Source organism: Halichoeres trimaculatus, unplaced genomic scaffold, assembly GCF_033239565.1.
Source record: "Halichoeres trimaculatus isolate MK-OKI-2021-1 unplaced genomic scaffold, fHalTri1.1 fHalTri1_scaffold_6, whole genome shotgun sequence".
In the NCBI taxonomy this organism is placed as follows: Eukaryota; Metazoa; Chordata; class Actinopteri; order Labriformes; family Labridae; genus Halichoeres; species Halichoeres trimaculatus.
Window position 1 is genome coordinate 35,487,590 of NW_027437184.1, and position 23,421 is coordinate 35,511,010.

At 41.4% G+C, this 23,421-nt stretch overlaps 2 protein-coding genes across 3 annotated transcripts in view; one reads left to right on the top strand and one right to left on the bottom strand.

Moving 5' to 3' along the window:
- Nucleotides 1–11,590, bottom strand: part of hlcs (holocarboxylase synthetase (biotin-(proprionyl-CoA-carboxylase (ATP-hydrolysing)) ligase)) — a 32,076-nt gene extending 20,486 nt beyond the window's left edge. The window contains exons 1-5 of one of the 2 annotated variants that reach the window (XM_074672871.1): nt 11,014–11,590; nt 8,590–8,730; nt 3,693–3,855; nt 2,597–3,609; nt 2,313–2,492 (exon numbers count right to left, since the gene is read on the bottom strand). In XM_074672871.1, the coding sequence (XP_074528972.1) occupies nt 2,313–2,492; nt 2,597–3,609; nt 3,693–3,855; nt 8,590–8,730; nt 11,014–11,283 (1,767 nt within the window). In that variant the 5' untranslated portion in view covers nt 11,284–11,590. The remainder of the gene's footprint in view (nt 1–2,312; nt 2,493–2,596; nt 3,610–3,692; nt 3,856–8,589; nt 8,731–11,013) is intronic. The other variant, XM_074672872.1, reaches the window with a different exon arrangement.
- A 233-nt stretch (nt 11,591–11,823) lies between these two features.
- On the top strand, nt 11,824–22,076 carry smfn (small fragment nuclease). The gene is made up of 7 exons (XM_074672581.1): nt 11,824–12,133; nt 13,165–13,248; nt 13,325–13,402; nt 18,087–18,198; nt 18,281–18,389; nt 18,859–18,912; nt 21,647–22,076. Exons 1-7 carry the CDS (start codon nt 11,870–11,872, stop codon nt 21,777–21,779), a joined length of 834 nt encoding a protein of 277 aa, XP_074528682.1. The 5' UTR covers nt 11,824–11,869; the 3' UTR covers nt 21,780–22,076.
- The last annotated feature ends 1,345 nt before the right edge of the window (nt 22,077–23,421 follow it).

Here is a 23,421-nt window from a genome sequence, read left to right on the forward strand (position 1 = left end):
ATATATATATATATATATATATATATATATATATATATATATATATATATATATATATATATATATATATATATATATATATTTATATATTTATATATATTTATATATATTTATAAATTATAGTTGTTTACTTTTTTTGGTTTAATTGACAGGGTTCAGTTGTGAAATCTTGTTTTAGGAGCTTTTTTTCGTATTTATATAATTTCAGGGCGTACTACGTGTAAGGTATATAATACAGTATACCAATACCAATAACTGGCAATCAGTATTGGTACTTACTTAGTGGTACTATTTTAGTACTCTTTGTGTTTTTATGTGAAAACAAATTTTAAAATGTTTAATAATAAAATATCAAAGTTTTTTTAATTTGACATTTTTAGTCCTCAATATATAAACTTGTGTTGATGTCTAGTATTGGAAATCACCTAAACTTCCAGTTGTTCACAGTCACAGGGATGTGTTTAGCTACCAAAACATGTTACTGTTTGTTTTATGTGAATTGGTACTCGGTACTTCAGACAGAATTCGGTCAGTACCTTTTAAAGTACCTAATTCTGTTCCCATCCCTATCAATATGACACCGTGTCCAAAGCTGTGGTTTTCTTCTTTGTGTGAGTTTATGACAGGATCAGTTATCTTTACAGAAAAATGTGTTTGATATGATCTCTGAGCTGTCCAGTGTGTTTCATGTGTTTCATGGATGTTTAGAGTAAAACATGTCAAAGCTGTGGTGTGATTGGTCAGCTCTGTTCTCATTAATCAGGAGTCCTCAAACATGTTATATTAAAAGTTATCACTTTATGTTATTATTCTTTCTGTGTCTGGGAGGTAATAACTCTGTCTGATTAGATTAAGGCTGATTGAACGTGATTGGATCTGACTCGGACATGAAGTCACTCTGAAGAGAGCTAACGGGCTGTGATGTGTTCAGAGCGATGATGACTCTTCACATTAATCAAAAACTCATCACATTAACATCATATCCTGCTGGAATCCCCCCCCCCCACACACACACACACTGAGGCAAGCAGTCTGAATGCTGATCCAGACTGGGTCTACAGATAGTCCTCCTGTGCGGTCCCTCACTCAGTCACTGTATTCTCTTTGTCATCAGCAGATTTCTGTAACATAAATATCCTGATTCCAAAGTCCTGCTGACGGTGCTGCCTTTGGTAAAAAACCCTCTAAAGGCCCGGATCAATGACTTCTAATAATCATTCGTCTCTGAAGCCTGATATAGTCCGCATCGCTCTGCCAGCAGAGTGTGGCTCAGTGTGAGCACAAACTCCCTGCACACAACAATCTGGAAACTATTCTGCAGACCCTCATTTCTTTGGCCTGCTGCTTGTAGGAACAAAGTGGCTACGACAGCAGGGTCAAAGGTCAAACAACAACCTCAAAACTCTATAACTCAGGCGAGATAAAAGCTAATTCTGCTGATATCTTTATAATCCAGGATCTGAAAAAATGGGAAGGTTTGTCAAGTGTTGAAGCAGAGACTGAAAGATTGTAAAAGTTAAATCTATGTGGAGTGAGGGATCTGAAAATCTGTTCAATGTGTCCTCAGTGTGTTACACCTGTGGTTAAGGAGGCAGGCTGATTCAAGGAGTAAACATGCTGAAAGGCAATCTTCAAAACTCTGCTTTTGAGCATGATCCTTTGCAGCTCTCTGTCGCCCCACAGTGGCTGTTTTCAAGTACTACAACAACACTCCTCCATTATAATCTCAGCATTTCAAATGTTCGATCTGGTGAGTTTTCATTTAACAGGTTTGTGTCAAAGTTTGTTTTAAATGTATTAATATTTTTCTTATTCATTCTAAAAAATTTTCTGTATGTTTTTCATTAATCAAATCAAATATCAACAGGACAAAGTTAAGTTTGAACATTTCCACAGAACAAACCCCTGGTCTGCACACAGTCAGTAAACCTAACCAAAGATCTGCTGCAGACATCATCATCATCATCATCATCATCATCATCATCATCATCATCATCATTATTATGTACGTATGTGTGAGAAGGTTTCCACATGTGCAGCACAAAGAAAGAATAACTGTGCCTCTGCTATGACAATTAATGTGAAAAACACAACATGCTTTGTGAGTGTGTGTTGAGCATTTTTCACTATGTGTCTGAGAGACATTCTAAAACATAAATCTTTCATAATTACAAAATACAACTAAAAGGTAACTTCTTTTTATACAATTCATCACAGCTCTTTGTCTAATGAAGAATGAGATGTAAGTAAGGATTGTTCAGGATCTCCACCTGTGTGTGTGTGTGTGTTTGGTGCTAAAGGTGAAGTCTTACCTGTGAGACAGTCAAAAGGTGGACTGGAGTCGGGGCTGGAGTCTGGCTGAGCTCACAGCTGAGACCAAGAGAGGAGAGGATCTCTGTCAGGACCTCGTAGCGCAGAGCGTTACTCATCTTCAGCTCCTCAAACCCTCCTGAGGTCAGGTGAGGGGAGTCAGGAGCCAGCTCCAGGTGGACCTGAAAGGGGGACACACTGAAACCATCACACTCTGACACCAGACCCTGAACTGTCACTGTGCATTACTGTCACTCTGAACATTAACGGGTCAAAACACATTTACCTGACACAGGACAGCCTCTCCACCGTCTCTTCCATGAGTCACTCTCACAATAACCATGTCCCTCTGATGAGGGACGTCCCCCTTCAGCTCCCCCCACAACTCCACCTGCCCCCCTCCCTGACTGTCCCTGATGTAGACCTTCCTGCTGGCCAACACACTCAGCTCCAGCTCTGTGCTGTCCTCTCTGGTGAAGCTGAGCCGGTTGACCTGCCCAGCTCTCCTCTGCCGGTCTTCCAGACAGAGACCTGCGGGGCACAGGGTGGAGGCAAGCCCCAGGACCCGCCCCCCCTGGCTCAGGTAAGTGAGAAAGCGGGTCTGCAGCTGCGGGGTCAGGGTGTCCTCCTCTGCCAGGACTAGGAGCCTGGTGTTTTCCATCCAGGGGTCAGTGAGGGCCTGCTGTGGCTGGAGGGGGTAGATGGTGTAGTTGTCAGTGTTGATGCACTCTGACAGCAGCTTGCTCAGAGCCTGAAAGCGCTCCTGAGAGCCGCCTGTGAACACCAGCACGTTGGGCGGTTTCCTGTTACAGTCAGACCTGCTGCTGTGACCACCGCCTGATTTCGAGTCCTCTGAGTCCGGGATCTCATCCCCACTGTCCAGCCCCACAGAGTCATCATCAGGGAGGTCTGGGATGTTCTCTGCTGAGGCGTATTTCACAGACAGGATGGTGCTGTTCTCCAGCTCCAAACACTCGTTACAGCTGGACAGGTGGAGGTGGTGTCCGTGACCCTCCATGTGGTGGTGGTTCCCTAAGGAGTGGTCCTCAAGATTGCCTACTGGCCCCAGTTCCTGGGTGTTTCTGAGTGGCTCAGACCCTCGGCGCTCCTCTAACCTATTCTTTGCCTCTTGTGGGAGAAGCAGGCTGCCTTTACGGCACTGAAAGTGGAGGTGGTCGGCTGACAGGAGGTGGGGTGAAGGCTCAGGGTTACACACACATGGCGACCTCTCGGTCTTCGGGGTGTCGGGACACTGCTTGGCCAGCAGCTCACTGAGAGTGGACTCTTTTAGGAGGACAGCTGAGGACAAAACACGCTCACGTCAGAGGTTTGATCACATGACAGAACACCAAATCAGAGCGTGGACATCAGAGGAAACTCACGGATTATCTTTGATGGCAGGAGTCCATCGTCCAGCTGAAGGCGATCTTCAATGAAAGCGACTCCCAGACGACTGAAGTTATCGACGCTGGCCTGAGCCACCGCTCTGAACGGCGTGCCAGGGCTACAGGCCAGAGGAAGACAGTAGTCAGACCACTTCAGCACCTGCACACAACACACCACACAGCATGTGTCAGACCCACAGAGCACAGAGTGGAGACTTCATCATGTCTGATACAAACACCAGCTCTCAGACGTCGAGGCAGGCAGCAACACGTACTGATGCTAAAGGGGGGGCTGGTTTAACCACCTCATGAACAGGATGTTTAGAGGCTAAAGTGGAGTGAGCTGCATTCTCTACTCTCTGCTCCAAGTTTCCTCTTCTATCCTCTCTGTCCTGTCACTGAATGAAGGCATACAGCACAAACAGTCTTAAAAAAACATCCAACAGACATACTGATGTCTGAGCTGCATGAAGAACGTGCTGCAGTGACAGGATTCCACAGTTTGTCTGTGGATGAAAGTGTCTGCTTGTTATTAGCATCTTGTTAACTAAATGAAGCCACTGATATTTCTGTTTTAAAAGCTTTGGTGAGTTTGAAGGCTTCACAGGATGTCATCTCCTGGACATTTCTATCTTCACACCCAGTCTAAAGCCTGGTTTATACTTCTGTGGTGACTCTGCGCTGTAGCCAGACCTGTCACGATAATCAATAAATCAATTAACTGAACGATAAATAAAAACGTCCTCGGTAAGTTTGCCAGCCTCGATAAACTGACACCTGCATGCATGTTTGTTTTCCTCCTCTCTTTCGACCAAAGAGGCTGAATGAGAAGATGGCTCACTACGTCTATCTTTCCTAACATCGGGGTGCATAGGTTCTATAGCGGATTTAGCGGATTTATAGCGGAGTGAGCATCTGTCAAAAATGCGATCTTTGGGGTGAAGACAGGGCTGCTCGCGCGCACACACGGAGAGAGCTGAAGCCAGCGTCCTGAGGGGTAAGGAGGAAACACACGCTAATATGAGTGATGACACGAAAGATACGGTTCTTAAGCTGCCTGCCACAGTCCCAGTGTGGGAATATTCTGTTTTTTATCAGAATGAACAAAGTGTGAGCTCATGAACACCTACGAGCTGATATGTCGCATTTGTTTGAAAATAGTGGCGACGAAGAAGAAGAAAGGGAGGTGCAGCGGAGCCTTGATCTTTGACAATCCGCTCTTACTGAGGCTTTTGGTCTGCAAAGTAAATAGAAATAAAAGCGCCAAATGGTGGGCGCTCAAAGACAGATGCATTGCCAAAGAAATGCAGCCCTTCAATACGGTTGAAAGCCAAAAATGTTCAAAATGTTTGACAGAGAGTACGGATTGACTGGGAAAAGTACATGTTACAAACAATTCAGGAACTGTATAAACTTCCTTTTATTTAGGCTATAGTTTTTATTGTTGTTGAGTTTCATTTTTTCTTTAGAGACACGGTCTATGTTTTATTGTTTTTGATTAGTATTAATTATTTTCATTGACATGTATTTTTTTCTAAAAGAGAGTCCATTTCATTTTCATTGTATTTTTTTTTCTCTTTCTTGTTTGTTAAATTTACTATATGTTTTGTTTAATTTATTTTATTTAAAAGATCCTGACCTTTTAATAACAGTTAAATACTCTTACGAAATTAAAGTTTCTTGCTTTTGATATGGTGTACTCACTTTATTATCCCATTTATCATAATTACATCAATGAAAAAATGGAAAAAAATCAAAATAAATATCAAAATAATATTGACAATAATATCATTTATCGGCAATAATATTTTAAAAATTATTGTCTAGCAAAATTTGTTATCGTGACAGGCCTAGATGTGACTATAACCAGGTCTAATAGAGAGGAGATGAAATGTATGAATGATGTGCTGGGGTTCCAGAGATGTAACTTTTGGAAACATGACCTTGCTCACAGGGCTTGCAGTTGCACAATGGCTAAGTGCGTAGGCCTTTGGGTAGGTACACAGGCTATGCAGACCTACAGTTTAGGCTAGAGGCAATGATATTACACTGATGAAATAAATCAGGCTGAAGCCACAGCCCTGTGTCACAGAGGCGTACTGAAAACACGTGAGTTGCTGAGTAAGCTCTGCTTGACTTGATGCAGCTCTGTTCAGAACAAATGTTGGTGGACTCAGCCTTTGGCTCGCAGGCTTATCGGTGTCTATTCTCATTAGTTAAAGAACATGTGAGAAGTGGATAGCAGTGACACCTTTTGGCCTGGAGTCTCACGCACACTGTCTTGAAGACGTCACTCAACGAGGCGTTTGCTTGTTTTGGAAATTAATGAAGATCAGATCTTCTTTTAAACTCTAGTTTTCTTTATTTAAGACAACTTTTTACTGGGTACAACACCACAAGGTAAGGTGTTTATCAACAGTTAGGTAGAGCTATGCTTTGACTGTGATAACAAGGAAACTTTGTCAGATCATACCATAGTTTAGTAGCCAGTTATATTTAGCTCTACTCACAGCCCGGTGCTCTGAGACGTGTCAGGAGTGTAACGTTAGTGAATCCTGGTTATGTCCAACCAGTCATCTACCAGGCAGAGATAATGTAACCTCACTCTTCATTTTGAATTTGAATTTAGTTTAGTTTATTCACACACACAAGTCATCATCCAGAAGATACAATACAATACTTGGAGTATACAACAAGCATCTATTCCTCATTATTATTATTATTATTTTCATATACAATCAGGTGTGTGAAAGGGGTCTCCCCAATGAAGCTATTTAAAGCTTTTAATAGGGGGCCCGGTTTTCCATGAATATAGGATATTGGCCAGATATCCTCAAAACATAGACAACATACATATAGACATACAATAAATAATAGACAATCTCAGTATTCTGGTTACATTGAATTAATGTGAGTTAAGGTAACAGTGTTGGCTAAGGAAGATGAAAAGATGCAAAAGAGACGGGTATTCATATAATATATTGATCAGCACATTAAATACTAAACATACTTTTCTAGAAGGTGGATTTTTAATTTTTTCTTGAAGGTGGAGATGGAAAGTGACATTTTTAGTGTTTCATCAAGCTCGTTCCAAATCTGTGGTCCTTTACATACAATGCTACAGCTTGTACATTTTAGCCTTCGTTTTTTCCCAGCAATTAGATTCTTATTCCTGGTGGCATAGGTGTGCCGAGGAGCACAGATTGGGATGAGGTCACATAGTTTAGGGTTTAACATGTGAACAGTCTGGTACATTACACAGTCATTCTGTAGGTAGTTGTACTCACTAAGCCTCAGAAGGTTGTAGCGGTGGAAAATCTGTTTTGTGGATGCATTAATTTTGGACCATGTTAAGGCATGTATGACTTTTTTTTGGAGTATCTCAAGCTTTTTAAGTGAGTTGGAAATGTATTACACCATATAATATTGCAGTATTGTAAATAAGGTTCGAATAAAGATTTGTACAAAATGAGAAGTGTGGAGAGAGGGAGATAATGTCTCAACTGAAAAAAACAGGACAGCATATTTAGACAGTTTGTTTGTGAGATCTTCGGTATGTTTTTTTGAAATTAGAAACTCATCAATGTAGATCCCCAGGAATTTTGTTGAGCTGACCCTTACAATATTTTGTCCATTTATTTCAAGGGAAATTTGTTTAATGTCATCTTTTTTATGGGAGTGGACAACAATGTAATTTGTTTTGTTGATATTTAGAGAGAGTTTATTGCATTTAAACAATGTATCTATTTTTACTAATTCACTATTTATGATTTGTTCCAGTGTGTTTGGGTTTTTGTGGGAAAAAAAACAAATTAGTGTCATCTGCAAATTATTAATAGACTCTCAAGTTTGAACAGACCACTGCAGAATGACTGCTGACTCTGGGTTGGAGTGAACATTAGCAAAAACAGTTTAGCCCCTGTTTATGCTTTTTAGCTCGTGCTCTATCACTCTCAGCTGTTCATCTTCCTTCTGCTCTTCTGTCCTTTTTCTGTATGACAGTTAGGCTCCAGTGTCCACCATCACTACAAAATTAATCACAGAAATCATTTTCAGCAGAGAAATACACAAATATCTCTTCTCACTACTAAACTTTGTCATCCAGCCTGGTGTTGACATGGAGACCTCGATGTGCTGTAAATCTATCCGGTTCTGCTCGAGCCCGATTGGGAAACTAAGAAGTAGCATTTAGGAATAACTTATACTGGTGCTGATAATCTCATTATAAAGTGTGGATAATGATCAGGCATATATCTAGAAGGGAGACTTTTTCAAGATCACTAAGAAACTCATCACAGCCCCTTTAAATTCAGGATGTAAATAAAACAGGAGACATAAATCAAAGAACCTGAACCACCTGGTTAATGCCTCCTCCTCCTCCTTTATAAACTCTCTGGTTGAGCTTTTCTGCAGCTTCTAGCTACTCGAGACCGATCAGAGCCCAGTTTGATGACCAAGGAGCTCTACCAGGACTTTTCTGATGGACATTAGTTCCACATGTTATTTTTCAGCCGACGAGTGTATATCCATCCATCTGCTGAGTGTCAGTTTTGATGCATGAAAATGTGAAAAGTAACACTGGAGTCGACTGAAATCTGTCTCGTTGTGACCGATCCATGTTTACTCTGCATGTCATCGACACATGCAAACACAAACCACACCACACACACCAGGAGCAGAACACTGTCATACCTTCAGTATGGAAAGTCCACCAACCTTTGAGGACAAGCCATCAGCTCTGTAAAGTTTGATGTCAGCAAACAGGAAGTAGTGATGGTTAAATCTACTGTTACAGAGTTCATAGAGTGTGTCAGAGCTAACGTGTTTATCCAGAGTCAGTTCTGTTAAATGAGACGGATGGTTTCTGCTGTTAGTGTTAATGTGTGATGCCTACTTTCTTATTGGATGTGTGAGCAGAATGGTAGCCCACTCTGTGTCCTGTAGCCTCTATGATGAATGAAATATCTTCTATTCGAGGGCCACAGATCAGAGAGGAGCCCAGCAGCAGCGTCCATTTGCTGAGGTCATCACATGCCTGTAGACGGCACAGAGGAGAGACAGACACGTGGTAGGAACTCACAGCACTACAAGCCTGTTACCCAGAGATTAGTGGTTAGTGACGGTCACAGTCAGGTCATGCAGGACACACACACACACACACACACACACACACACACACACACACACACACACACACACACACACACACACACACACACACACACACACACACACAGAAAGTGCAGTATTCGACCTGTTAAGCAGAGAATCTACAGAAGACTGTGAGGATTAATACAAAAATGAACCCTAAGAAAAAAATCAGGGATGAGAGTGAAACAGTAAACTTGGGGTCACAGCACCACCTTGAGGTCAATAAGTGCAGTCATTTGCACCAAATAGGGCAAAACTTTTTTTTTCCTTTAACCTGGTAAAAAATAAATAACAGATAACTTCTGTTATTACACACACTGCAATTCATTGAAGACAATTATTTTAGCAAGCAACGTGCTCTCGATATGATTTTAATCAATTCATGGAAAAGGACACAACACAACTGGTTATGCCACAGGTTTGTGAAGAGAAACTAATTCAATGGCATTATTTAGAGACTAACTTCAGAGACTAAAAAAGTGACATAAGATCCTTGCATGATTAGCTTGAATCCTAAAACCTTAAATACGGTACTTTCCTTAAAAGTGCACAACATTTAGGCCAGTTTCTGCAGTCTGGAAGACAAAATGTTGCCTATCTTTGCTTGACATTAGCTTTCAACTGCTCAAACATTTGGTCGTACTTTGCCATGTTTTCATGTCATGCCAGCAAGATGTTTTTAATAGATGTCCCATCAGGAATGCAGGCAGGCAGGTCAGACAAACTCTTCTGCCACAGTGCCATGCTCTTCAAATATGTACAGAATGGGGTTTTGCATTGTCTTTCTTAATTATGTAAGGTCTTATCTGGAAGAGGTATTATCTGATTGGCATCATAAGTTGCTCCATTGGACAATTCTTCCGCATTGATCGTGTCTCAGTGGTTTCCCAGAGGTGTTTAGCTGACTATGAAATGAGCTCTTATGCAGCCCCATACAGTGACAGAAAGCCGGGTGATCCCCATCCTTCCAGAGAACAGCCATGAGGCTAGGGCTGCAGCTATTGAATATTTTAGTATTCGAGTATTCTACTGAATATCCCATCGATTCATCAAGTAATCGGATACAATACATTTTTGTTTAGTTAAAGAGCAGTTATTTTTTGAATGAAAATTTTTCTCTTTAAGAAATAGATTTTTTGATACAGCATGTCAATAAGAGCACCCGTTTCGTAGAATGACCCATTAGTCTCCAAACTCCAGAAAAGAAGCTAGATTTGTTGCTAGTTGCTATTTTGTATAAGAGGTAGCTTGAGGGGTCTGAAAACTCTCTTAATATGGCCTCAGCTCTATTTGAATACCACTCTTTGATCTTTTTTAAAAGCAAACGATTCCTTGAGGCAGAGAAAATTACTCGAGTATTTTTTGTAATTGAGTACCTCGAATCATTCAAGGAATTGAGGAATCTACATGAAGCATTGATGCAGTCTCTCACAGAGTAGTTATTTCTGAGAGACTCTGCCTCTCTAAAGTGTCCTTTTTATACCAGTTCATGGTAACAACCAAGAGCAAGTTAACCTTATCAACTAGAAGATGTTTCTTGATGTGTTAGATTAGCATTATAGAAATGTTCAGTGTTGAGATCCCTGTCCCATCACCTCATTTAGCTTGCATCAAATGTAAAATGATCATTTTTTTCTCTTTTTGTATTTGAATGTAAATTTGATACAAGCAAAATGAGGCGATGGGACAGTGATATCAAACACTGAACATTTTCTGTATTTTGTCTTTACTCTATATCCCAAATGTTTTGGAATCAGGGCTGTAGGGTTGGGTGGAGAATGAAGCATGCCGTGTTAAACAGACGAGTATAGAGAAAGTAACAATACTTCTGCAGTAATATCTCAACCTGGACCATGTAAGGCAAATGATGGGGTCTTTGATGAATACAAATGTGCACTGCAGAAACATAGTTGTAAGTCTTAAACCAGGTATTTGGTTTGATAGTCTTTAAGTAGCTACTCTAAGTAAAACTGTGCTGCTCCTATAAGAGGCAGAGGGATGCCAACACGGTAGATAAAGCGCACTTTAACATTAGTTTCACATGTTAGGGCTACACTAGGCCTCTTGACTGCTGTGGTCCGGTATCTGAATGCAAAAAGGACGTGTCGGGCACCTTTTCACACACTGAATCTCTCATTTAATGACACTCAAACTGCACAACACTAACCTGCGGCTCTGTCACGTACACGGCCTTGTCCCCCAGCTGCAGGAACACCCGCTCCTCCTGCCCCTGGTCCTCGGGGGGATGAGAGCTGGGATGCCGGTGGGCTAAGATGCGGGGTCCGGCAGGCGGCGGGGCAGAGGCCGGGCTGGAGCATAGGCTGAAGGTGAAGCTAAAGCGGCTTCTGTTCAGTCTAAGCAGACTATTCCGGATGAGCACAGAGTAACACCTGTGGAACCGCACCCACAGGTAGACGTAGCACAGCGTTATTAACATGTTAGCCCACGTACACGGAGGAGAACATGGTGGCACTTCTTCCTGACAGCGGACACTGCTGTCAGAATTAGCTGTGATGCTAACTGTTATGCTAGCTGTCACGACTGTTGACACTGGGCTCTGCTCTCAGACCTAGCCGCAGAACTAAATAAAAAGCTAACCGTCCACTGCTGTAAAACTCCCCTGTAATCCAAACCGAGGAGCTAAAAACACAACCGCTGTCACTGAAAACAGCCCTGGTGCCAGAGTTAGCCTGTCAGCTCCTAAGATACCTGAGGCGACCTTTATTCTTCCTCTATAGACTAATTTGAAGTTATAACGGCACATGTAAGGACCAAATACCGCCCCCTGGCAGTGACAAAATGAAAAGGTTTTCTGTTTCTGGATAGAAATTATATTTTCAAATACGATTGTGTGATAATATTTCAAATATTTTTATATAATGAATACTAATATGGATAGATTAAAACAAATCGCATTACAGAAATACGTATTTTGAGTGCCTTTGTTTTATTATATTGATAAGTGAGATGACAGTGGTGAAGAGGTTGTATTTACGACAATTGAGATCAGAAGTCGGCTCAGGATGCCGGTGTGTTCACGGACCGCAGCGTGGATTTTCTCGGAGTTTCTCTGCAAGAGGAGGCAGTTCTTCGCCCGGTGTACAAAGGCATCGTATCACTCACTCCGTGGGAGAGTATTACAGAAAAAATCATCGTTGGACTTTACAATCTACCACACCACTGCTCCGGGCCCCGGTACTATAACATCACTCGGTTCCAGGTTTAACGTCCAGGCGTCCATGTCGTCTACAGCTATATCTCAGAGGATGGTTTGGGTAGACCTGGAGGTGAGTGTGGGGCTGGGGCTGGTCTATAGCTGGGAGGTTTAATTCAGTGTCAGTATTTTTGATAAAGTTAGCACATGCTACACGGAGCTAACCCAGCATGTTCACATGATAACAGGGAAGTGGCGTTGGGCCAGCAAACTAATGGTTAGATCACTAAAGGTAGGTAACGGTCACCAACCGCTAGGGAGACATGGAACATGTTCCTGTGTCCACTCTGACATGTTTCCATGTGGACATATCTCCTGTAGCATGTTGACATATCTCCTGTGGCATGTTGACATATCTCCTGTGGCATGTTGACATGTCTCCTGTAGCATGCTTCCGTGTTGACATGTGACGAAGTGAGAGTAAACTGATCCACCGACAGCAGAGCTGGCTCAGTGTTGACCTGCTGACCATGTTATATCTGAAGCTCCAGGTGTTTCTGTGTTCTCTGACGTTTTCATATCACCTGATATCACACTGGCACAGAAGCAGTGATGTATCATATTAGCATAGAGTTTTTACTCCCAGTGACTTTACAGGCAGATAATAATGTTAACCCACGGTTGCAAGAAAAAGCATGCGAACCCTTTGGAGGAGGAAAGATAATCTTGTGAATTCAAAGCAGCCCTAAACCATGATGCCTCCTCCATCATACGTCACAGTTGTTGTGTGTTGTGTGTTCCTTCCAAGCATTTCAACTTTGGTTTCAGCTGTCCACATAATATTTTGCCAGTAGTGCTGTGGAACACCCAGAGGCTCTTTTGCAAACTTCAAACATGAAGATTTATTTTTCTTTTTATATAGCACAGCACTGACTTCCTCCCCCAATGAACCAAAAAAACAAGAAAACATATAATAAATGTTTCTGAAATATTAGTTGAAGCAGGCTTTGTTTGGCTGTTGTTGTGACGTAGATGATGATCAGAACACATTCAATGTCCATAAATCTAGGTAATTACAAAGGTTAACATAGTTTGTCTTGCAGCTGTAAATTTGATGGAGAGAGGACATGACTGTGGGTTCGTCGACTCCTGTGTGTGTTTCAGATGACGGGGCTGGACATAGAGAAGGATCAGATCATTGAGATGGCCTGTATCATCACAGACTCTGACCTAAACATTATAGCTGAGGTATTTGACACACTAACAGCAGCAGATTTGTCTTCTCTTTGTCCTCTGAGGTAAATGATGTTTTTTGGTTCTGCAGGGGCCTAACCTCATCATCAAGCAGCCAGACAAGCTGCTGGATGAGATGTCAGAGTGGTGCAAGGAGCATCATGGGAAGGTAAGCTATGGGTTTGCGCTCTCACATGCTCCCCATGACACCAGGTATCAGTCATCAGTCAGAGTGCATCTGACAAGAGTTATTATTTATCTTCTCATCCGTGCATCTCAACCCTTTTTACACCTGAACTCTTGACATGGTTGTACTCCAGCTGTAATAGCATTCAGTCTAAGTAAATATACATCAGTTTATTCTTTTTACACTGTTAAATTTTAACATAGTTTCAGGTTGTTCAAGCCCTGATGCTTTCAGGAACTTGCCTCACACATTCACCAGATGAACAGTCAGTGTCACACACATTTTCACATACAGCATTTAATACACAGTTTGGTGGAGAGGGGTGTAGAGCTTGTAGGAGGCGTGATGAGTAATGTCTCCTGTTACTGTGTTAGTATCACTACAACATCTTCAAGGATGTTTCCATAACACAAACACAACTGAGGCAAGCAGGAAAGAGTATTAAGGAGAGACATTCTGACTATTGGGAATGATGCTTCACTGAAAGTGACTGCTTCTTCCTCTCAATTGCCCTTCCCTTGTTTATCACCTATATGAAAACAACTATTCACTGTCTCAGAGGCTGTGTTCAGACACAGTAACGTATTAATCTTGTGAAACAATCGACCTTTAAGTTGCACTTGAAATTTAAAACAAATTTCCTTCTTTACCCAAAAGTAGCATACCAGCTTCAGAGCCACAGTGTTATAAAGCCAGCTGTCAACCTTTAGTGTGAAGTATCAAACCAATGTGGAAGTGCCAATATCTACTGTTCTTTGAGTGGGCACTCAAGGCTGTTTCCAAAATTAGAAATCAGAAATACTTTATTTAACCCAGGATGAAGTTCAGTCATTACACTTACCTTTATACAACAAGTAAAATCAGGGTACTAATGGAAAGTTAAAAAAAAGAAGCAATTAATATTAAAAAAAAGACAAGTAAGAAACAGAATAGCTTAAAGGGGACATATCATGCTTGTTTCTCCTTTTCACTATGCCATACTAGGATGCCTGTAAAGCATTTCTGCCCTCAGTACAAGTCATTTAGTTCCTTCATTGCCCCACAATAGCGTTCTCAATATCCTCAGTTTAGGCCATTCTGAAGATCTGGTTGGATTGTCCGTTTCGAGAATGACCTCCATTAACCTCGCAACGTCACAGCCCTTTGTGCTCTGATTGGTCAGTTCTATCAGAGGGGCGGAGGGGGTAGAGCCAGGGGGTGGTTTTTGCAGCATGTCAGTATTTACAAAATCGCCATATTGGATGGGGCAGACCGAGCGAGTTTGCTGTTTGCCAAAACTTCACCATAAGGCATTGATAGCACTAATAAAATGGCAGAGTGTAGGATACGTCCTTTTGTATTGGACCCCGAGTCAGACCTGGACGGTTCTGCAGCTCAGGAGGAAGAAAATCCACCTGGACTCAGATCATCTCAGGACGCTTCAGTGTGGTGAGTCAAACCGGTACTGTAACATGTATAGTTTATACGTGGAAATATAGGCAGACTTCACCAATAAACTATTTCTAAAACAGGGCTCCATCCTGCTCCTTCACTTTTCTCTGTCTGTTTTATCCATCATGCTGAAAGTGTAGTCTAAAGATCGCCTTTACCGTCAGTTCCTCACTATGTTATTACTGCAGCATTATTGTGGTCCAGGTTCACATTGCATGTCATAACTAGTGCAAATATCACAGTCTCACAAGTATTACGACATCTGCTAAAACTACAGTGTTTTAACTGCTAATTCACCATGTAAAGCCGAGCTGCTCAGCAGAGCAGAGTCCCTGCATCCAGCACTCATTCAAGTTAGCCAGAGCTAGAAGGGAGCTGTATTTATACTCGGCTCTTGGTGGGTGTATCCCTCGGTGGCGGTTGTGTGACTAACTGACATCACAGAGGAGGAGCTGCTTTATCAGATTACTCCAATAAAAAGAAAGGATCCTTGTGTCGTCACGACGGTCGAAATCTCGCGGCCAACTGGCAATGACCTATTTTCAGAGGCATCAAATTTCTAGGATATCAGAAAAAATACAATATCTAATTTTTTGAAAAATTCAGGGGGTGTAAGGTCTTGTTTTCAAATTTATTATATTATATGTAAGTATTAAATAAGGCATCAGCATGATATGTACCCTTAAAACGACCTCAACCTCGAAAGCTCTGATGTAAGTAGATCTCTGTGTACTCCTGGTCAGCTGAGCCTGGAAGCTGTTGGTGTTGACAGTATAGCCCTAGTCTCCGTAAGACCTCTCATACTGCGGTCTCCACACTCCACCTGACTCCTGGTTAGTCCTGTTAGCTCCTCCATCTCATTCAGCAGAGATCTCACATTGTTCACAATGAGAGAGGAGACACAGCTGATGTGGCTTCTCCAAAAGCCTCTATCATCTTGCTCCAGCTCTCTTCCTTCCTAGTTCTTGCCTCCTCTCCATCATCAGTGCATCTTAATACCCAGGGTTCAGGCTTCAGAGCTACCATCTGAGCATGGAGTAAACAAAGGATCAACAGCAGCAACAACAGAGTGAGTTAAAAGTTAAAACATGATTCCAGCAGGGAAAACAGTCAACATCTCTTTCCAGCTGCATGTCCAGAGAGGACACAGCTCAAAGAAACCAGCAAAAAAAAAAAAAATCTAACAAGCTTATCCAAATACAAAAAAGGGGTAAAATAATGGAAAGAAGAAAAATGGAGCAGGAGCAACTGGAACTGACCACAGGCATGTCAGGTGCATGGAATCAATCCATCATGTTGTAATATTAAATGAAGAACAAGCCTTAAATGACAGAAAATCCAATCAACTAACAGTTACTGTCTTGACTTGAATCGGTAACGAATTATGCAGTTTATTGCTTCTAACTAACTATAATCTAAAGTAATGTCTATATGAATCAATTAACATTCATTAAAAATGAATTTTAATCAACTACTAGTGTGTTGTAGCTGCTCATGGTCCACCTCTTTAAATGGGTTCACGTGGGTCAAAAGCTGGATTGAGTTAGCATCAGGGCTGGGACAATTTGCTATTCTCCTGATTTGAGTTTTTACAATTTTTGGGGTGCCGATTCAATTTAAATTGTAAATCTTTAAAGGGTACATATCATGCTGATGCCTGATTTAATACTTACATATAATATAATAAATTTGAAAACAAGACCTTACACCCCCTGAATTGAAAAAAAAATGAGATATTGTATTTTTTCTGATATCTTAGAACGAGATTTGATGCCTCTGATAATAGGTCATTGCCATTTAGCTGCGAGATTTCGACCGTCGTGACAACACAAGGATCCTTTCTTTTTATTGGAGTAATCTGATAAATCAGCTCCTCCTCTGTGATGTCAGTTAGACACACAACCGCCACTGAGGGATACACCCACCAAGAGCCGAGTATAAATGTATAAACTATACATGTTACAGTACCGGTTTGACTCACCACACTGAAGCGTCCTGAGATGATCTGTGTCCAGGTGGATTTTCTTCCTCCTGAGCTGCAGAACCGTCCGGGTCTGACTCAGGGTCCAATACAAAAGGACGTATCCTACACTCTGCCATTTTATTAGTGCTATCAATGCCTTACGGTGAAGTTTTGGCAAACAGCAAACTCGCTCGGTCTGCTCCATTCTATGTGGCGATTTTGTGAATACTGCCATGCTGCAAAAACCGCCCCCTAGCTCCACCTCCTCCGCCCCTCGGATAGAACTGACCAATCAGAGCACAAAGGGCTGTGACGTTGCAAGGTTACTGGAGGTCATTCTCCAAACGGAGCGTTTCAACGAGATCTTCAGAATGGCCTAAACTGAGGATATTGAGAACGCTATTGTGGGGCAATGAAGGAACTAAATGACTTGTACTGAGGGCAGAGATGCTTTAAAGGCATCCTAGTCTGGCATAGTGAAAAGGAGAAACAAGCATGATATGTCCCCTTTAATAGGTAACAGATTATGCACTTTGGAATTGCTTCTAACTAACTATAACCTAAAGTAACCATTAATAATGGATTTCAATCGACTTCTGGTGTGTTGTAGCTGCTCATAGTCCACCTCTTTGACTGGGTTCACGTGGATCAAAAGTTAGGTTGAGTTAGCATCAGGGCTGGGAGGATTTGCTTTTGTCCTAATTCAAGTTTTTACAATGTTTGGGGTGCCGATTTGATATAAATTGTTAATTTAATATTTAATATTCACTATTTTTGTGATTATTAGTCCACTTTTTGAATGAACATCACATGTAAGTCAGTTTGTAGGATTTATTCAGGGTATTTGACATCTCAGCTTTCTTTAACCCAGCTTATAGAGAAAGAGTAAAATGAAGGACTTACACTTGGAAAAAAAAAATTAACAAAAAATCTCTATACAGTGATACAACAATTTTTCTCAGCATCATCAGGTGTCATTACCCCTCTCCAACCACAGGCTGAGGTTACTGTGATGATGCTCATGTCTATCACAGAATGTGACCAGTGAGCTATAAGTTGTAAGAATGGATCCATCACAGATCATCTCCTGCTGTCAGGTGCATGTGATGTGTGAACGGAAACATTCCAGGAAATATCAGGCCACCTGTCCTGAAGTGATCCAATGATACGAAGTGTTAATGTGTATAAGGCCAATGAGGCATAATCACAAACTGGAGGATCAGGAACTAGTGATGTAAAGGGTTGAAGGGTAACCGTGTCTTTGTGCTTCAGTCAGGACTGACCCAGGCTGTGCGGGACAGTAAAATCAGTCTGGAGCAGGCAGAGTACGAGTTCCTGTCGTTCATCAGACAGCACACGCCTCCTGGACAGTGTCCCCTGGCAGGTGAGAGACTTCTTTAACAACCAGCAGCACATCTGTGAAGTAACTGAGCCTCTAGAGGAACCATGTGTTTGTCCTCTTGCAGGAAACTCTGTGCACGCAGACAAAAAGTTCCTGGACAAGTTCATGCCCCAGTTCATGTTCCACCTTCACTACAGGATCATCGATGTCAGCACCATCAAGGAGCTGAGCAGGCCAGTGTTCACACTCTCACTGTGTGTGTGTGTGTGTGTGTGTGTGTGTGTGTGTGTGTGTGTGTGTGTGTGTGTGCGTGTGTGTGTGTGTGTGTGTGTGTGTGTGTGTGTGTGTGTGTGTGTGTGCGTGCGTGCGTGTGTGTGTGTGTGCGTGCGTGTGCGTGTGTGTGTGTGTATGTAGTTATCTGTGTGAGCCTTCATTCAGATTGTCCCTCATCAGTCTCACACCTGTCCTCTGTGAAGTGTGCAGGTAGAGTTGTGATGTGGAAGCAGTCGATAACCACAGCCTTAGTAATCAGATTAGTTTGTGCTCCAGCCCGGCTGACAGTTGTTTCCTGCTCATCTCATTACAGCCTGGTTAAAGTAAATCTACTCAGTGCTTCATCAGGATAATTAAAGACAGCACATCCTCTGTATTTGACAGACTTGATGCAAATGAAGCTTAATGTTTGTTCCTCTGTGTGTTCAGACGGTGGTTTCCTGAAGAATACAAGATGGCACCTCAGAAGAAAGCATCTCACAGGTACACATCGACTGTCCACAAGAATAACCCCTTTCACACATGCACTAATCTGTAGGATCTGTTCTTAGAGTGTTCTTACAACAAAACCCAGGTAAAAGTGTGCATCAGAAATAATTCATATTTTTAAAACTGCACCATTGTTTGTTTAACCAACAAAGATCCTCATGAATGAAACTGCACACAAACAAGCAGTCAGATCAAATGTTCTCACAGTGAATCATGACAGGCAGACAGAATAAAGATTCTGAGAGAAAAAACAAGGTGGTCTTGAATGAAATGGAGGTCAAAGGGCACATGTTCTTTGTCTCTTACAGCAGGAGGGTCACATTTAAATAATCAGAATTTAGTCCTTCACCCATGCTAGCATCTGACATTACTTATTATGCACTATAATGCATGAAACCCCCTTTTTTGGCCCAAAACACAGGCTAAAGTGTCCTCATGGGAGCCAAAACCCAGGCCAGAGTGCCTCTTGAGGGCAAAAACATGTGCTAAAGTGCCCACCTGTGTGGCAAACCACACTGAACTCTTCTCTCAGCTATTTAAAACATGACAAACTGCCCCCTTGGGTGGAAAAAAACGTGCTTAAGTGCCCTCTTGGGGGATAAAAATGCACTTTATGGTGCCTTCTTGGCAGGCAAAAAATGTGCCCCTAAATGCCCTCCTAGGGGGCTTAAATGCACACTAAGTTGCAAAAATCTGTGTTAAAGTTCCTCCTTGTGAAGGAAAACCCACGCTAAAGACTCCGGTTGGTGAGAATATGTCCCAAAGTTCCCACTTGGAAGGCGAAAAATTGTGCTTAATTGCCCTCTGGGGATGCAAAAATGTGTGCTTAAATGCCCTTTGGGGAGTCTTAGTGATGGCTTGGGTACCCTCCTGGGTTGCAAAAAATGTGCATTAAAGCGCCTTCCAATATAAGAAAAAAAATATAAATTGCCCTCTTGGGTGGTGAGAACATGTGTTGTTTGTCAAAACGTCTGTATACACCACTTGGTTTTACATGTACAAAGAAGCTACATTAAGCAAATCTGAGACATCTAAAACATTATTTCAGAGGTTTGAGGGAATTAAAGTTAGTTTTGACATTGTTTTTCTTATTATAGTTTAGTATTAGTTAGTTTTGACTTTTTTTGTCCCCATTACAGTTTAGTTTTAATTAGTTTTAGAGCGGGCATTCTAGTTTTTATTTAGTTTTGATTTTTGCAACAAGGCTTAGTTTTAGTTTAGCTTTAGTTTAGTTTTAGTTTAGTTTTAGTTTAGTTTTAGTTTTTTCATACCTTATTAACCAGGTGCAGGATTCAAAAAGGTCAAATATTTTGTCATACTGTTTATTTTCAAGTCCAACATAGTGCTCACTGCTCAGTCAATGCTCATACTGAACTGTTGGCTGCTGCCTTAAACACAAGAAAATAATATAAACTTAATGTAGAAAATATAAACATAAATTGTAGAAATAATGTTAACATAAATTACATAGAAATAATATAAACATAAATTATATAAAACAATATAATATGAGCTTTAATAATTAGAAACTTAGACTCTGTAACAATAAAGGCAGACACAAATACAATTAAAGTCAGACTCACATGCAATTAAATTATTACAGATGCTCTAATTCATTGCTCCTCTATGTTTTGTAGCAGCACAGCGCACAGCCAGTCAGTGCAGTAAACAAGCTCGTCCCAGTACGTCGCTGTGATGGTGCTGTGCGGCACTGACAACTGCCTAAAACTGTCGTACAACTGGTCGGGAAAATGTGTCGGATTAATTTAAATCCTAAAGGCTGTTAACATTGTCAAAACTATAACTAAGGACATTTTGTCTTTAATTTTGGTTAGTTTCAGTTAGTTTTGTGAACACAAGATACAGTTTTAGTTTACTTATTGTTTTTGTTTTCTTTTCTAGCTTTTATTAGTTTGAGTTAACTGCAATGTATTGCATTGTAAATTTTAGTTTTCGTTTTAAGTTTCGTTTTAGTTAAATATTATAACCTTATATAACCTGATATAACCTCACCTCTCTGATGGTGTGTGGTGCAGTGACTGAAACTATAGTAAATGACACTTTGATCTGTACTTTTGTCTCGTTCATCGGTGCCCCTTTTGATTTTATCATCTGTTTGTGTGAACACACACAGCACTGAGTGTTCCAGGCCTTTTTTCTGCTAGCCCTGTAGTGAAACTTATCCAGGATCTCAGGTGAGCTGATGTGGGAACACAGAAGGTCAAAGTCAGGAAGTTCTCCTGGAGCGAGTGGGTTGGGTGTTGGCATATTTCTCTTCACTCCATAACTCCAGTTATGGACCAGTGTAAATCTTTTCCGCAGTTAATTTCAGCAGCTGTCAGATAGTGTTAGTTCGGGGAAAAAAAATATCTAAGAGTTACAAAAAAGGGACATGAGATGTGTCTTAGAAGGAAAATCTCTGTCAAAGAGCAAAATGAAGAACAGTAATAAACACTGACAGAACATCCTGCTCTGCTTTTTGCTGCTGGGATTTCCCTCCAAACACTCAAGTTATGGAGGAAATGAGGAAACCACACCTTAAAGGCTGCACTCACTATTGTTCTTGTTGACAATGTGAATAAACAGCCCTGCACAGAAACCCCAGAGTTATTTTAGAAACATCTTTTCTTCCAGTTATGTTTCTGTGTAAATCAGAGTAAACTAAAGGGTTCTAAGGTCAGCTGAGCTGTCCTGAGCATGCAGTTAAAGGTCTGTCTGTGTCCCTCAGAGCGCTGGACGACATCCAAGAGAGCATCAAAGAGCTGCAGTACTACCGAGCTAACATCTTCAGAGAGTCCACAGAGGAGAAAAAACGCAAGATCGCAGAGAACGGAGAGAGAAACAACGGCCAGCAACCATGAGGGACTGAGGAGCTGTTTCATCATCTGATCAGAGAGATTCCCGTCTCCATTCACTTTAGTTCTGTTCAGAGGAGCTAACCCAGGACCAGTTGTTACATATGTTCACATTAAAATGTCCGTTAGATGGGTTAGTAACAGGTAATTCAAAGAGGAACAGTTGAATATAAACTTGAGAAGTTTGCAGTTTTTCGTTGATTCATATTTCTTTACACTAAATTCATTTTTTCTGTTTTAAAATGAAACCAAATAAACTGCTCCAACACACCTGTGTCATATTCATCTGCCTCACACTGCACAAAGGATGATGTCACCAAATAGAGGCAATTATAAACATAAACTATTTTCTGAAAAGCAAACCAAAAAATTTACTGTCTTTAAATCTCTGTGTGCAGAGGTGTGCTGCAGTACAATCATTTGGACACCAGATGGCAGTGTGTGGCATGAAATTATGAATGCTGTACAGTTTCTTTACAAGAGAAAGGGATATTCAAATACTAAACTGATGAGACAATATAGAGAGGCTCAGACAGATGACTAAAACACAAGTCCAGGATCAGAATGACTTCATAAAGAGACACTGGAGGCTCCATGTAGACTTTAAAACATGCTACAACCTGACTTAGATCAGCTGGAGAGAGGTGTCATCTGTCGGGGAGCTGCAGGGTAAAGAATAGACCCTGAGAGACAGATTTACTTGGAAACATGCATTAAAAATTAAAAACCTGGATGAGCAGAATTTTTTATTGCTAGACTCAGAAAACATGAAGTCATTGCTCTAAGACCTAAACACCTGAGGGAGTTTTTTTATGATGAGATAACTGCTGAAGATGGCAGTAGCCTGGCATGCTCATTCTTCAACTGCCACATCCAACCGACCTATCTTTAAGAGCTCCTCATGCTGTGTTTTTCTGCATTACTGAGCCCCCAGCATGCAGGCCTGGTTGTTGTACCTCCAGTCTCTAAGACCATGTCCACACTTAGCTGGGTAAGCTGCATATATTTTTCTGCGTTAAGGTCTGTCATCTGCACCAAACCACAGTTTTACATCACTAAAAACAATGTTTTCTGGAAACTCTGGCCAAAGTAAAGATTTGGGAAAACTAGTTTTGTGGTTTCATGTATAGAGTTTTTGCACTGACATCACAACTTAGGCAGTTACCAGGATGTGCGGCCATATTAGAAATACACAAATGTAAACAATGGCTGTTTCCCAAAGCCCAGATACCTTGCCTTGCCTTGGTCTGATGTGGGCGTGGGCAGGTATCCACATCATCAGTCGCTGCCGAAGTGCTGTTCCAATGTTCATGTCCTCTGGAGGCATATGTCCTCCGTTTGGTTAGCATGTGGCTAATTGACCAAGGATACACAAGTGTATCCTTCGCTGCCTTGCCACGGCCATAAATACCCAACATGCAACACATGAATCTACAAAAAAGGAAAAAAATGGAAGGAAAAGACGCATCAGAGAGAGACACTCCAGAGAGAGACGCTCCAACGGAGGCAAGCAGTAAATTCCAATTCAAATGTAAGGAAAAAACTACACCATTTGAAAATAACAACTTATACCATGTCCACCACTTAACTCTTTTGTGTGTCACTCACGTAACTATAATTACTGAGAAGCTGCACCTGCAGAGTGTCA